Source organism: Charadrius vociferus, unplaced genomic scaffold (genome assembly GCF_000708025.1).
Source record: "Charadrius vociferus isolate BGI_N301 unplaced genomic scaffold, ASM70802v2 scaffold126, whole genome shotgun sequence".
Classification (NCBI taxonomy): domain Eukaryota; kingdom Metazoa; phylum Chordata; class Aves; order Charadriiformes; family Charadriidae; genus Charadrius; species Charadrius vociferus.
The window spans coordinates 3,995,480-4,011,734 of NW_009648894.1; the positions used below are offsets into that span (position 1 = coordinate 3,995,480).

General features: G+C 37.9%; 1 protein-coding gene across 1 annotated transcript in view; it reads right to left on the minus strand.

The window, feature by feature from the left end:
* ARHGAP21 (Rho GTPase activating protein 21) overlaps positions 1–16,255 on the minus strand; it is a 68,858-nt gene that overhangs the window by 21,209 nt on the left and 31,394 nt on the right. The window contains exon 7 of the mRNA XM_009887139.1: positions 8,292–10,242. Coding sequence (XP_009885441.1) covers positions 8,292–10,242 — 1,951 coding nt within the window. The remainder of the gene's footprint in view (positions 1–8,291; positions 10,243–16,255) is intronic.

The following is a 16,255-nucleotide window of genomic DNA, read 5'->3' on the forward strand; positions in this document are numbered from 1 at the left end:
ACTGTTATCGGATTTAAAGATTCAAATCATAGAAATGTGATAGCTATGTAGTAACTCACACTGAAAACAGCTTTAAATTGCTTTTCATATGAAGAATGTTCAGACAGCGTGCACCCCCAGACGCAAAAAATCACTCAACATACAATTTCCCAAACGGCATACAGTGAAGAGGATAACTGTACTTTAATGGCTGGCTTTCTGAAACCCATATCCATATCCAATTCTTGGATTAAGTATGTATTTAAAAACCATATCCAATTCTTGGATTAAGTATGTATTTAAAGATGCCCCTGTAGTACTTAATGCAATTTTGGTTACTCATAGACCTTGCAGAACTGTAACAGTGACTGCTCTTTGTAAAAAGCTCAGCCTTCTGCAGAAGGCTACAGGGAGGTAACTCATACTGCTTTCAATGTCCAAAGCAAAAGGGCTAACAGAGTCATTAAAAACATTATCTTCATGCAACGGAGGCACAGATGTGAAGGTTTCTATGTACTGAGATGGCATCTACCTGACAGCTCTTTAACCATTGCCTCTCTGTTTCTTCAGTAATTCTCTCAAAGTCTCAAACAACAGGTTATGGCTTTTGGGGTGTAATTTAAGAACGAATCTTACATGGCAAGTCCATTTGCTTATGGCAGAAAAAAATGACACAAAAGTATCAAGCACTCGTTAGAAGAATAAAAACCCCCAACCTTTTCTTTACTGAAGGACAGACAGGACATGCCAGTGACATGAAGAGACCTTGCAGCATGACTGGCTTTAGAAGCACTCCCTTACTTCCTCTGTAAGCAACCGTTTCGCATGCTTGGCCCATCCAAGCACTCCATACTACGTGGTACTGCAACAGGCTCTGCAACATCACAATGCACAACACTACCCTGCTCCAAAGTATTCTTCTTAAATACAGTACATGAAAGCTTTAAAATCTTGTCCTGTGTCTAACACCTCCTCTGTGCCCCTCAGTTTAGGTTTGTTCCACCTTGCCGCAGGGAGCACTTCCCTCATGGTACAGCCACATGGACCAGGTCTCCCCTTCTTCACCTCGGGGACAGGCAGGACACGAGGAGCCAAGCGAAGGGTGCTGAGGCACAGGCACAAGCGGAGTGAGGGAGAGCCGGGCAGGGGGACAGAGGCCGCAAGGATGAGGCACCAGTGAGAAGAACACAGGAAGAAAGGTGAGAGAGGACGGACAGGATACCGGAGGTAGAAGAGGATCTTTGTCAGCACACAGGCAAGGAAGTTAAAAAAAAAAAAAAAAAAGTCTATCTGAGAGGCTCGTCATCTTCAAGAAACCTCAAAAGAAGCTGAATTTAAGGTAAACACAGACATACTAATATAGACCATTTTTCTTACAAGTCAGTCAGGAAGACAATCAAATAAAATGACCATGTATACAATTTCACCTGCACAGTGAGAAGGTCAGAATTAACCAATAAAAGAAAAAAGAATTGTTCAATCAAAAATAAACTTTATGGGACTAACTCTACTATCACAGAAGATATCACAAAGGACTAATAAATACCCCACAGCAGTGACTTTTTGTTACAGATCCTGAAGTACAAGCTGCTGCATTTTAACAGTTTAACCTCCAAGGATAAAAGCTCCAATAACTAAAGACTTCCAAGCCTAAACCACATGATTTGGAAAGAAGATACTCTATTGCCCGGATTCATCATGACATTCTACCTCATTTTTCAAAAAAGAACCTTTAAAACATTTTAGTTTTTAAGTACTTCCAGCACTGACAACACTGATCGTCTTTGCAATGAACTACTTCATATATCTACTTTATGTAATTATCCTCTTGTAGCCAAAAGAATATACTGGAAACATGTCTGCATGCTGAGCACATTCATTTCTGTAAGCCACAGAAACACAGGACTGGAACAAGCCTCCTGAATCATCAAATTCAGTCCTCTGCTAACACGCTCATGTAAATAATATGTTCATTATACTGCTGAGTTTCACAAAACCAGAAAAAGACTTCCCAAGGCTTTTCTTCATGCGAGACTACTCTGAAAACTTTATCTATGACTGACTGTTCCTTATTTCAGTGTTAAACAAATGTATAACTATCTTTCTACACAAAGTAATACAAAGAAATTCTAAAGGTTCCTGTTCACAGTATTACCCTGCCACGTTAAAAAAGCACAATCCTCAATATACTTTTTTTTTTTTTGGCTGAGAACCCTGACAGCATTCCTTTATTACCTGTAATTATTAAAGTTATAATGATATACTAAGGATAATTTATGCTTTGCAAATATTACGCATTACCAAATAAATCTGACGCTTCTACTCCATTAGAACTCTTCTAGATGTCATGAATTATTGACTTCAAATTTTAAGTTTTAATTAAAAAAGGATTTTTTCAGTTACTGAAGCATTTAAACAGTACTTAAAATGTTAATTTGTAATTTTGTGTTTTGGCTGCTATACTTCAGAATACCACAATGATTTAAAAATTGTTCTTTGGATAAGAAACACTGAAATTTTCAGCCTGGAGCAATAGTGATTTGGCAGGCCACACTGTAAAACCCTGAAAAAAACAGGAGACTGACGCTTATCCTAGAAACACTGATGACATGTTAAAAGCTGTGCCAATGCTATCGCTAAAATAATGGAAGAAATAGTCCCTCAAAGATGAACATCTGTCAGCTCTAGTTTCTATTGCAGTTACATTTATGTTTTCATAGTTTGGAATAACTAGGCGGTAACTTGTAGAAAAAAATTATCACGATGGCTGAAGATTTTCATATTCATCTTGACTGCTAACAGATTTTGCTAAAATTAAAGTTTCCTTGAAAGATGCCATATCAACCATCTGTATTCAGCCACCATTTGCCCTTAAGGTATCCACACATTTTGGGTTGACAAGCCACGATCTCTGCTGCAGAAGTTTGAGGTTTTGAATTTCTCTCTGCCTGATGCTTATCTCTTTCCATGAAGAGAAAACAGAATGAGTACATTCTTTCAATTATTTCTTTATTGCACATGAAAATCTTTCTGGTTGTTTCCCCTAACCTTTCACTATTCTTGCCATCATAACTCTTTTCACAATGTGTTGTGCAAGTGTATCAATTTATTTTCTAGTTGCAGGAATGTAACTGCATCCAGTATGTGTGCATTCACATTGTCGTCTTTCGCACCAGAGCCTAAGCAGCCTGCAGAGAGAAACATAAAGATGTAGGGGGGAGGAGAGGAAAGGTATGGCATGTATTTCACTAAAAAAAGGCAGCAAACTCATTACACTTTCAAAAAAAGTATTTCGAGTTATGCACGTGACTTGCCATTTAAAGGTACGTAGTGGTAAGGTAAACCCTATATACCTCTACTTCCAGCATTAGAAAAGAGTGCCACCACTTGTACAATAAAGATGCCTGAAAAGTTTAACTAATGCTGAGTGTTTTAGAGTGCTGCACCTCCCAATTCCTTAATTTACTTTAAAAAAAATATTTGGTGACAAAAAAAAAAAAAAAGAAAGAAAGAAAATGGAGCAGAATTCACTACAAGCCGGCTAAATTTATCCTATCTGCTAATCAACAGGTACTCAAATACTTTTATCATGACAGAAATTCGTACAAAAATAGTTACTGGAACACAATAAAAAAATCTTTTTGTTTTTGAAAAGTAGCATGAAGATCAGCTCTTAAAGCAAGGTGAAAAGCAGAGCGTGCTTGATTACTAGTATAGAACTCACTATGGTTGTTTGCCTGCACTAAGGGTAGAAGCAATAAATAGATAAAACTATGAGTGGCATAGAAAGGGTGAATCAAGATTAGCAGTCCGCTGGTCACTCTTACAACATTTGTATCAGAAATTCAGCCAGCAGGAGACAGGTTTTAAAAAAAACACACACACAAAAAAAGGTAACACCATGTAGTTAAAGCTGTGAAACTCCTGGCAAATCTTTATCTAAATCAATACAGAGTATTGGATAACAAAATTTTACTGTAGTACAAAAGAGAATGGAGAAATTTATGGAGCACTTAAAATCACATTTAGCTCAGGAATGCTGTAAAATGCAAATGGTTGGAGAATAGAAAGTACCAACTTTTAAGTATCATATACCCTTGTCCTGTTTTTACAACCTTCTTTAGGTATCAATTTCAGCCAAAGAGAGGACACTCATCTGATTTTTACAACACTTTGGTGCTATCGAAGTCTGGTTAAATATTTTTATCTGGCTAATTTTCTCACGGTTATTCACAAATTAATAGTGGAATGAAGTGACCTAAAATTTTTCTAGGGTAAGAATGTACTAGATATTTTAAAAAATGGGATCACACCTCTGAGGAAAAGTCTTTGTACTTATCTGATGCTACTGCATGCCTAAAAGAAAAACTACGGAAAGAGATGACTATAAACTTGTTTGATTTGAAAAGAATTTTAAACTTCAAGACGGTGTTTATTTAGGCTAAGTATTTTAAAACATATCCATTCCAAGTTAATTTTTATGTGATAACCCACTGCAAAGTTGGAAAGAACATTCACCCAATAGTAACGGCCAAAGCACTAAACTGCACTGGCAGCTAGACGTACTGCAATCAGGTTAAATATTCAAGCAGTTTCTCCATTTCGCCCATATGGGTAGAGTTCATTCAACTCAACCTGGGAGTTGGATTATCCTTTATTTAAATTACTTTCTACTCTATGACAAATGGTGTAAGAAGGAAAAAAAGAGCTTCAAGCTAGCTGCAAATCTCAGACATGCAAACCAGACATCTATGTCTAAGAAATGTATTAAAATAACTGTATTCTGAATCCATCTTTTCTCAATAGTTACAAAAATGTTAAGTAGCATTCTAATTTCTATCCCAGTGCAGGTTAACACATCCAAAATTACCCAGCAGGTCAGAAATTTATCATTTGCTGTTTTCTAACAGAGAAATTGTATACAAATTATAAGTCTGAAAAAAAGTACATTAAACACCACCCTTGCTAATATAGTCACTGATAAAGATAATGGTATTTTTGCTAGTGTAGAGAACAGGTAAGACTGTCTCTGGGTAAAAGGAATAACCTTTCATTAGACTAACTGGTATAGTTTGAAACAATAGAGAGCATTTCAAGAACAGAGCCTTTCTTTGGACCTGAAATAGAAACGGCGGCTTTCCAAGCTAACCACAATGCCCTGCATTTAGTTGCACATGGGAAGTACCGAATCTTGCAGTACCAGGGTATGTTTTTCCGTAAAACTGGCAGCTTCTTTATCCCCCAAGAACACCTGCTTACCTAAAGAACAGATTGAGCATACAATATCTTGCCCAATTTTTTTCAAATAAATCAATTTCTCCTATAAAAGATACCTGCTAGGTTTGCTCTGAACAGATCTCTCATTTCTGTTCACAAATGCAAACCAAAATTTTATTTCCATGCTTCAGAACATCCTTTTGTGAAAGGAGTAGCATCAAAAGGCAGTTCTTCAGCAACCCACCATAATCTCTGCAAGAATCTTCCATGCACAAGCTTAACAGAAACTCTGCGTGGATTTCTGTCTGTGGTGCAGGGCACCCTGCTACTTTCATAGAGATACTCTAAAATCATCCTGATGTTATGCTATTCTCACTAGCAGGTTAATCACAAAATACGACTGCAGAAGCCAACTGTTTCTGGCTGAGTTTCTACCAAAATACAGTCTGGCCATATCTACTACTTTTAATGAGCAGAAAGTGATAACAAAAATAAACACACCATGAAGTATTTAAAGTGGCAATAATGTGTAACCTGGGAAGATATTTATTCCCCCAAAATTTACATTTTTATGCTACTCCAAAGATCTACTGTACAAATAACTTGAGTAAGTGCATTTATGAAATGAATCATGTCTAGTAAAATCCAACATTGCAAAAAACAATTATGCCGATGTAAACATAAGGGAAGCAGAGAGGTTGCCAAGACCAAGGTATGTCTTCATTCAAAGTAACATATTCAGACAGAAGCGGGGGGAGGGACACCCAAATCAAAATACAAACCAGAAAAATCCAAGTGATTTTACTACAGAAGAGTGGAATAGCGTTTAACTGAATTTCAAAGTAGATCTAGGGTTTTATCCGCCTGAGTAAGTAAGGCTTTTAACAAATGAAGCTGTAATTAGGCATAATGATAGCACAACAAGCAAAGTTAGAATCACGAATATTAATTCTAACTTAGGAAGATGCCCACTCTTAATGGCATTTGATGCTCTTCCTATTTAGAGAAGGTTATTTCATCTTCAATGTGCTGGAGCTGTGGTGGAAATTTTCCACAGCACCTGTACCGGCAAAAGAATTCCTTGCCAGGAAGGCAGCCACAAGTCCTGTGTTGGCTCAGACCATGCCCACACTGTAGCAGCACCACCTTCTGATATTTCTGGAGTATTCCTGAGGGTTCTGTCCAAGAGGATAAGGATAAGTAACTCAAAAATTCACACAATCCCATGTGATGTTATGCCAAGAGACTGCAATGGAGATTTACAACTTTGCTTCTCCTGAACTGCTCAGCTGCTACCAGAATGCGGTACAATTGCCATGTTTAAGGCTTCTTTGAACTTAAATCACCACATTTCCTTAAAATCTGGAAGCAAGCCGCATGAGTAAGAGTTCATGGCAAGTCTTTGTCAAAATCAAGAAAGGAGACTGTGTAGAAAAGGTTGGGCTTGATTTTGATGATCTTCAACTGTTTTTTACATAATGTTTAAGTTGTACGGGAGTAGAAAACTCCCAGCAAGCACTCATAAGTGAGTACAAATACCGCAGGTAACTTAAGTGCCCAATGTTGATTTTAGGCAGAGTATTAAAAAACACTGCACAAAGATCAGTTATATGCCTTACAAACCTGTACTAAACCTTGAAGAAAGATGGACAAGGTCTAAAGAAGAATCCAAAACTACACTGGATAATGATGCATCCAGTAATAAAAAAAAAATAAAAATCTCTACACAACTCCCATCCAAAAAGGAAAACCCAATATAAAAACCATCTGCTAGCTAAGAGAGCATTTTTGTTACGTCTTAACAAAATTATATCAAAAGAACAGAATTATTATGTCTTTTGTATGATTTCTGTTCTTTGACGCAAACAAAGCTGCTTCACTATTTCTGGTTATTTACTTTAAACTAGTAGCAGATATTCCAGATAATTCGGGGGGTGGAGGGGTGGGGTGGAAATCACTGCTGCAGATCCTCAATAGAAGACAATTGTGCTAAGACAATGTATCTGTAACTTCCTTAACCTAATCTGTAAAAAAAATCTGAAGAGTATGAAGAAGAGTTGTTTCTCACATACATGAGTTTGAGAATCAAAATTCAGTGTTTTCTAAATACTTCTTATACTAAATTCAACAACACACAGTCAGTTATAAATCAACCCCTGTGGAAAATGGTCCACAGACATCTAGACTCCAAAGGACTAAACCAGCCACAGCAAAAGAAAATCCAACTCAACAACAGTAGTGAAAAGACACAGGCATTGACTACTTGAGTAGAACAGAAATGCTCTGCCACTGAAACTCTCTCCTCATACATTCAAAATTGGATTTCAATTATTTTTTTCTACTACTTACAATCCTTCCATGAGTTCCTCTTTTCTTCCAAATTATCTGAGAAGTACTCAGCTTCCTTCCTATAAGTTCCCTATAATTCCAACCCTGTTTGTGTCACAGTCCACAGGCGAATCTTTGCGCCTTCTCTCATTCTGCTTCCACAAACCCTTTAATTCATATCCATGTTAGTGTCTTTACTTACAAATTCACTTCATTTTATTGCTATCCTTTCACCTGAAACAGCTCTCATCTATCCTTTATCTGTCTCAGAAAGCTTTCACCTTACCTATTCTGCTGACAAACTTTTTTTCACAAATCACCCTTACATGGACTTGCATCCATATTCTCTCTTTATTGGATTCCAAATATATTTTATACTAGAGAAGTAAAAATATTTTGAAAGGTGCTGCCAAAGCTAGCTGCCCGTACAAATAAGATCAGAGCATTACATGGAGTGATATCCAGATGCAGTTATATAATGTAGACTTCTCCAGGGGGTTAAGGAAGATTCTAGAAAAATATTAAGTCACTGTGGACTTTTTTTTACATTGGTCCTCCAGGACTCCAAACAAAACAGAACATTTTTTTCCTCCGCTGAAGGATATTTTCTATTTTACCAGCGTAATAGCACTCTAGATGAGACAATAGCCCCAATGGCCCTCAACCTCAGGGTTTACAGGAACAGCAGACAAGCTACCTGGCACAGTGCTCTCCATCATCTTTAGCAGAGAAAAGCATTTGATGCATACTGGAATACTTTAACTCACCAATAAATGGAATAGAAGCCAAGGAGTCACCAGGTGGGCTGGAACCTGATGCCTTCCTCTCTTCTATTCTTTTTATGTGGACTTCTCTCCGAGCATCGTTAGGTAACCAACAGGTAGTGTCTGAGGCTGCCTCTTGGTCATTTACAGCAAGAATGTAGGACTGATGCCTCAAAGGCTGTGGAGTTTGGTGGCCAGAAGGTGACTTGTCCCGCATGACCACTGTGTCTTTGTCATTTTCCTGAACATCCGTTTGCGGAATTTCAGGCTCATGGACATCTTCCCTTTCAAAATCATGAATCTTTTGTCTGATGGAACCATCTATATTGTCAGAGGTAGTTGAACTCTCATTTGTTGGCTGAACAAGTTTGGCAGAAGCTGGAGACAGAGAGGCAGGTTGGATGGTTTTGCCAGTTTCTGTTTTGTGATCTGGGGCACCTTCTGCTCGGATCCTTGACTGTTGGTTTAACAGACCACTCTGATGCAAGTGATTCACTGTTCTTTGGTCTTTGCTGGCAATAGTATCCAGGCCCTGGTTAAGGGGAAACGATGGTTTTGCTGCATAGGGAGCAGAGTTCTTCAAAGAGCTACTTTTAGAACTTCTGGCTGGTGTGAGAGACAATCTCTCTTGTGAAACAGTTGTAGGTTTTGAAACTCCCCCAGGAGTCTGCAAATCTCGAGAAGACTGCAACATTTTTATATCTGGAGGAACTTTCTGAAAATGAGAACCAGGCAGAGAAGCTCTACTACCTGTTCTCCTGTTGTCTGAAATATAAGCACTTGGAGCCATAGAAAAATTTTGACCTCGAAGGGACATGTGAAACGCATGCTGCCTAGACCTCTCATAAATACCTCGCCGATCATCTTGTTCAGTAAACCCTGTCCACTTGTAAGTCTTTCTCCTATCTCCATTAGTATCTGCAATCAGATTCTCAGAATGAAAATTTTCTAGCACTTCACCCTGTTTGCTGAGATAATCCCATGACCGAGCCCTGTGATTCCTAGCATTAACCGAAGGTGAAGTGAGAGTATCTTGTGAAGCACTACGTGGCCACTCTTTCATCAACACGGGATCTTCAAGTCTTTCCTGGGATACACTTCTCTGCCTGATCTGAACAGACTGTGGAACCCTGTCGTGAGAGGTGCTCCTGCGCCGTACCTGTGAAGCAGTGCGATTTGGCACCACTTGATTATAATCAGTTGTATTCTGAGAAGCTGCTCTTAAACTATCTAACCTTTCCTGTATTGTTCGGGAGCCATACATGTGCATGCGCCTATTATCAATGTACTCTTTGTAAGTTTTGTAGGTCTTCCAGTCTATATGCTGGTGGGATGTTGGAGAACTGTAATGATTAGTAGAGACTGAGGGTGAATCCGTGGCTTGAGCGGGAGGTCTAGTGCTTGGGATTCCTTCTGGACATACTACATAATTTGAAGCTTTACTTAGTGTTCCAGCTGGATCAACAGGCCTTGTTATTGGAGTCTGGGGAAGTACAATGGCAGTGGACACTGAAGAAGATGGTGACGTCGTCCGTGCTTTGAGACTGGTCTGATCTTTTAAGCCGTATCTTACTTCCTCTGTCCTGTGTGATGGACCAGCATGATTATTTCTACAAGATGGCAAATCTACAGCCTTCTCAGAAGGCACAATAACAGTCCTTACAGTTTCATTGCAAACACACACAGCTGTATTTGATTTTGCAATGTCTGTTGGTGATGGAGGCACTTGTATTTCCATTCTGTAGGCCCTCTCTGGCTGTGTCAATGCCCGTACTGGTCTACTGACTTGCTGTTTCCCCAGCGAGAAGTCAGAAGATAGCTTGTCACAAGCTTGTGCCATAACAGGAGCTGTGGATGTCAGGCGTGGATAACATATTGGCGGTGGTTCAGGTATGTTGTGGGCATTACCACTGTAGGCTTCGTTGCCTTTCAGGTAGGCATCTTGGGAATATGCCTGTGGAGAGAAGAATAAGTGAGTATTCAATCATGAGGGAGATGGAAAAGTTCACCATCTAGCATTTGCATGATCAAGCTTCAAGAGAGGGAACACAACTACAAAATTCACACTATTTATCCATTTCAATGAAATGTTAGTTAAAAAGATAAAAAATAGCATTCCATCCCCTTAGTGGGCAGAAACAGAACAAGCATACATTACCTACATTCATTCATTGCATACATTCCCTCCCTCAACAATCAAAAAACTGAACTGACGATCAATTATAGGAAATACTGCAGGCAGGGCACTGAGGCAGGTCTCTCAAAATCCACGAGCACAAAATACATCATTTGCCTCTCCCTTAATTTTGTCTTCTATCATGATGCTTCACACGTTCTTCCCATTTAAGCTTCACATTGCTAGAAACCAGAATTTCACAGCAATCGACAGGTTAAAATGCTGCATGATAAATTCCAACTAGCACTAGAAAATTCTCTATTCACTTCAGTGTACAACAGAACTCTGTTCATTTAATGTGGTACGTACGAAAAGTACGCACAAATATACATACACACACTCCTCTAAGATGTCTTCTACATAAAAGCTACTGTTCCTAAACATAAAATAAATAAATTGAAGCAGTTAACATCTTTGTTGTGAGCCAACACCCTATAAGTCATCTTACATTTTATAGGAGACAGCCAGTACATGGCACACAAATCTTACTGCAAAAATGTAATTGTAACATTTTTAACTTCAAGGTACAAACAGTATGAAAATTCATACATACCCACTGATGACCACACACTAATAAAACACAAACTGAAATCTCAAATTAATTTCCTTAGTGCATTTATTTGCACCATTATATTTAAGAGTCTGACTCCTGAGAAAAAATGGTTATATTGCACTGAGTATGTTTCTGTAGGCTTTTTGAAAAGCAGCATTTATAATTGTGAAATTAACAGAACACTCAAAATAATAAATCAATAAGAAGCATACAGCATACTTAAAACAATATGCTATTACTGAAAAACTTCAGCATTACTTCGTTCAGTTTAGACATAATGAAATAAAGAGCCAATGCAGAGCCTGCCAATGCAACAGAAGATTAAAACGATTTCTCAGGGCTTTTACACACTTAGGCGTGGTATCATATCACAGCATTTCCTGTCCAAATCATAACATGCTCAATTCCAGAATATCAATGTGCCCTCTCTTAATACTAGACAGGTTATAAAAGCCCAAATGCAGCCATAAAATTAATACAGAGCAAAGTACAGAGGAGGGCGAGGCATTTACAATACTGCTGCAATGTTACACCGAGCATTAGTGAAGTGCAAAATATTAAAGCACGCTGAGAGAAAACCAACCAAATAACACAGGCACAAACCACAAATTAAAAGATTAGCATTATGAAGAAAATTCAGCTCAGACTATCCAGCTCATTTCCAACAAACTTGCTGTTTCATATTCTTGTTTCTCACAAATCATTAAGAAAAACATGCCTTACAAAACCATCGGAGAAATGGCTACTGTACATTTCTTACCAGTGCTGTGACATCCTTTGTAAACTGCAGCTGGCAGAAAACAGGAAAACATAGTAAAAGCTGCTTACAGATGTAAAGACAGAATTATGTTGTCATATTGATGTTGGATTCAGCAAGCTAAAAATACAACTACACTGATTTCACTGGAAGGTACCAACAGAGGTAAAGGGCAGTAGAGCATAAAAAATAACTTCACCCTCCTTGTGAGCATGTCCATCACAGGCTTTTATCTGCTCCTCACGTTTATCCTCTACCCTTATGGAAAGCAAAAGATATTTGTGCCATTTTGCCTTGGTGCATCCCTACAGCTGCCTGCAGAGAGCTCCGGCTCTGTGCAACAAGACTTCCCTTCCACTACAGCAACGTTACTGTCTCTCATTTCCCCTGGGCTGCTACCATCCCTGCTTCCTGGTGACGAAACAACGGCTTTATTATGCATTTAAAACAGCACGCCCCTTCCCCACATATATCTGAACACGACCACAACCTGTCAGCTGACTGCAGCTGCTTTCAAGCTGTACATCTGAAATTAGAGGAATGATGCTGCAGAAACGCTCTACTCATGTGACTTGTATTTTTTTCCCTCCACTCATAGTAAAAATCAAGCCAGGTTTCCACTGGCACATTTAATGGAGGGAAGGAATATACAAAATATTTCTAAATCTTTAAATAAATGTCTACTTAAGATCTTGATAGGTTGTAAGAATAAAAAAAAAAAAAAGAGATGCTGAAGACGCAGAAAACAGATAGAAGAGACTACTGACATGCAAGACAAAAACAATCACCCCCCACCCCCCCAATCAGAAAACAATTATTACTTTATACAGCTGATAAAACATTTCAAAACCTGGGATACGCACATGTTACACCGATACAAAATGCACTGTGCTTATGTTTTTGTAAAACATGCCCATGACAAACAATGCACCATTGACTTTGACAGCAGAAAGGCTAAATTCCAAAACTCTTGCGATCTGATCAGAGCTGGAGACTCCAAACGAGTACAAAAATAAGTTCTCAGCTCTTGACAAAATTTATCACAGATATTAAAACATCTTCTCCAAAAGAGAGCATTCTCACAAGGTCCAAAATGAAGTCCACTAGGCTTTCTCCCCCCTTTGCCCAATAAAAGGTATGTCTCTGCGATTGCAGGTATAGCAGGCCAGCCAGTTCTCAGTAAAAGAGTTACTGGATACTGATGATAGAAAATGTAGCTCTCCTTTCAACCTCATTCCGCCCACTTCCCAAGAAATCACTGAAACAGAGATGAACTTTCTTCCAAGTAAGAAAAAGTTTGTAAATAGAGGCTGTGACATTTCCACAAAGGAATATCAGATATCTTTGTTTCATAATTGTGATTAAGGGCCTGTAGAGAAATATTGCAACTTACAAAGAAATGCACAGATTTGTTCTGAATAATGTCACACTGAATGATGCGTTACCAGCCTTTTTACTATGAAATATTTTAATGGCTTTAACCAGAATGCAATGGTTAATTTTTTAGAAGATGTTTAGAGACTAAAAAATGTGAAGTATGCCAATATACTTGCTAGCATTCATACATTATTTTGATACTTAACATATTTTGCAACTCCATATAAAACACAGTTGTTTTATTATTCTCTTATCCCTTAGTTCCTCAAATGATACAGTATGTGGAAATACTACTTTAACCTCTAAGTGACTGCAACAGAGGATATACTCATTAAAAAGCCATTAGGGTATGACTTAAATTTAAGTCTTTAAATAAGGCTTCAAAATAAATAATAATAATAAAAAAATACTTCCAACTTAAAATTTTTTTTGTTTTTTAATATCTAGATCAGCGATGTTCCTGATCAGACAACAGCCACTTGAACTCCTACAGGAGTTGGGTACTCAGCAGTTATTCAGAAGTTCCAATATGACTGAAAAATCAGTCTTGATGTTTTGTGAGCTCTTTCCCACCTTCTCAAAACAACGACAGTTATGGAAAGCTTACCATACAAATACAACAATTTAGAGCAACATTAAGGGCTCTGACGGGTAACAGCTCCCCAACAATTACTAGAAGAAAACTGCTGCACTTACAGTAAGAACTCAGCATGTTTCTAGTTACTGGGTACAATTTCTTCCCCACCTTGCAATCTGATTTGGTTTGCATCAAGTTTGCAAACTCCTATGGCAAAGAATCAATTTCTTACTGCGAATTTGTATAACCATTAGCACAGCACATGAAGGGTTTAACTGGTAAGGTAATACATTCATGCCATATGATATGCAAAATAAATTTTAGGCAAATAAAGCATTCTACAAGATATTTTAATAACTCTCTAAAATTCAAATTAAGGGGTTGGTTTGCATTTTTTCCCCACTTGATTTTATGCCATCTGATATCAGAATAACGACAGCTGACACACAAGGATTCTTCTTAGTAAGAATCATGGTGAAAGACTGTACTTTCAAGAGCTTTAGCCAACCATGTCCTACACCCCTTAGTCCAAATCCATGAAAGAACAGAGGCATATGCTTCACTGAGGATGAGTATGCTTCACTACGCTTCACTAGAGGATGAGTAACACTGATTTCAACCAAACTACTGGCAAAATTGGAGATAAGCATTTTGATGAATCAGAAGCTTATCTGCCCAACACCTTGCAAGACTGAGCTTGAGGCATTCTTCCTTCCTCCTCCAAACAGTTTGGCTTCAGATTATGTTTCTTTACTATTAAATTATTCTCTTCCCTGGTCCTAACTTATTCCCACATTTTGCATGAGTATGGGAACTGCACACCACAAAAGGTTTTCCACTGTCTTAAAAGGAAACATTTTCCAGTTATAGTTTACTCTGGCAAGAATGCTAATAATATAGTTCAAGTGGTTTCAATTCAGCCTGAAACACCCAGCACACACTACGGTCACAAAACTCTATTTGAAAAAAAGAAAAGAAAAAAAAAAAAGGGAAAAAAAAACCCCAACCACAAAAAAACAAACATAAAACCCCAACCAAACCCACACACCCTTTCTTCCAAATGGCAGTGAAATTTTAGTATATCAAATTGAATGCCTTAAGCCTAAGAAATACAACTTTCAAATACAAGCTGTGTAAGAGACTTTCTTGTAAATATTAGTCTAAATCACAGTAAGTCGATGCAATGTTAGATAACGAAGCTTAAGTCTCTTCTTCTAGGTCACTACTTCTTCACACCACACCCCTCCTTCCATTATACTTGCTGCCAGAGCTTTAATATTAACCTCTGTGCACATTAGTAACTGCGTCAGTACAAAATCTTGAAGTAAACAAATGCTCCAAGACTCTGGACTAAATACAGCTACTTATGAAAACATCTCTATTTAAGTATTAAAGTAAAGCAAATGAAAATATTTCACAGGTTGCCAATGAAACAGCCATGTTGCTCCATTAGATCTGATGTAACTGAATGGCCTCAGGAAAAAAAACAAACAAAAAAAGACAGTATCGTTTAAATTGACTGCAGGCAGACCTGTAGTCAGAGCCACGAGATTACTGGGGCATATAAAACTCCAGAATACATTTCCTTATGTAAGTTATTATTTTTTTATTTTATTAATACAGGTGCATCACTGGCTATTTCAGGGCACTACAAGGCCTTGAGAGCTGCCAAATTTCACAAAAATGAAATTTTCTGAAATTGTCATTTCAGAAATGACAAAGCAGCAAACTCTTCTTTTCTGCCCAGATCTCCCAAATTCTGTGAAAAAAAGGTTGTGAATGCTACAGAAATTGTATATAGATACATCAAATTTGAAACACTGAGTATAATATAATAATAATCATCATCATCTTCCCCCTCATGGTCTCAAAACAGTTACATACCTACAAATGTTTCAAAATTATCAAAAGAGATTAAGTAAATTAATCTCAAATTTGAGGAGGAATGTGAAAAACCCCCAACATGTTCATAGTTGTCAAGAGTTCAAGTTTTGTCATGGATAGAGATGTTTTAAATACCCTTTCCCCCATACCCAGAGTGACAATTCCAAGATCATGCCAGTGAAGGAACACAACTGACGCCGACTTCACTAATGGCAGGATTTTACATGTAATTCCCTTCTAAGTAAGGAGCGTGCAGATGCCACAGAAGGTGATGACCTGTGGATTGGACCACTTCCATTGTTACTATTGATGAATGGATTTAAAGCCGTGTTTTCAGGAAATTCAATATACCAAGAAGTTCACAGACATATATGGATATTTCTGAAGACTAAACTCAAGGTTTATAAATAGCAAACTAAGGATAGAAACAAGCAACTGTGTTCTTTATGTAGTTAACCTAGTCATCAGTCATCACCACATGGTAGGCTGCCAAATACTACAAAACTTACCACAACCAGTATCATTCCTGAATATGATGACACAATTTCATCCTCATTGCACTAAATAAACCTTTCATTAGCTCCTACTACGATATCTAGTAGTGCTTGGAGTTTTCTATCTTTACAGCATATCAGTATTTAAC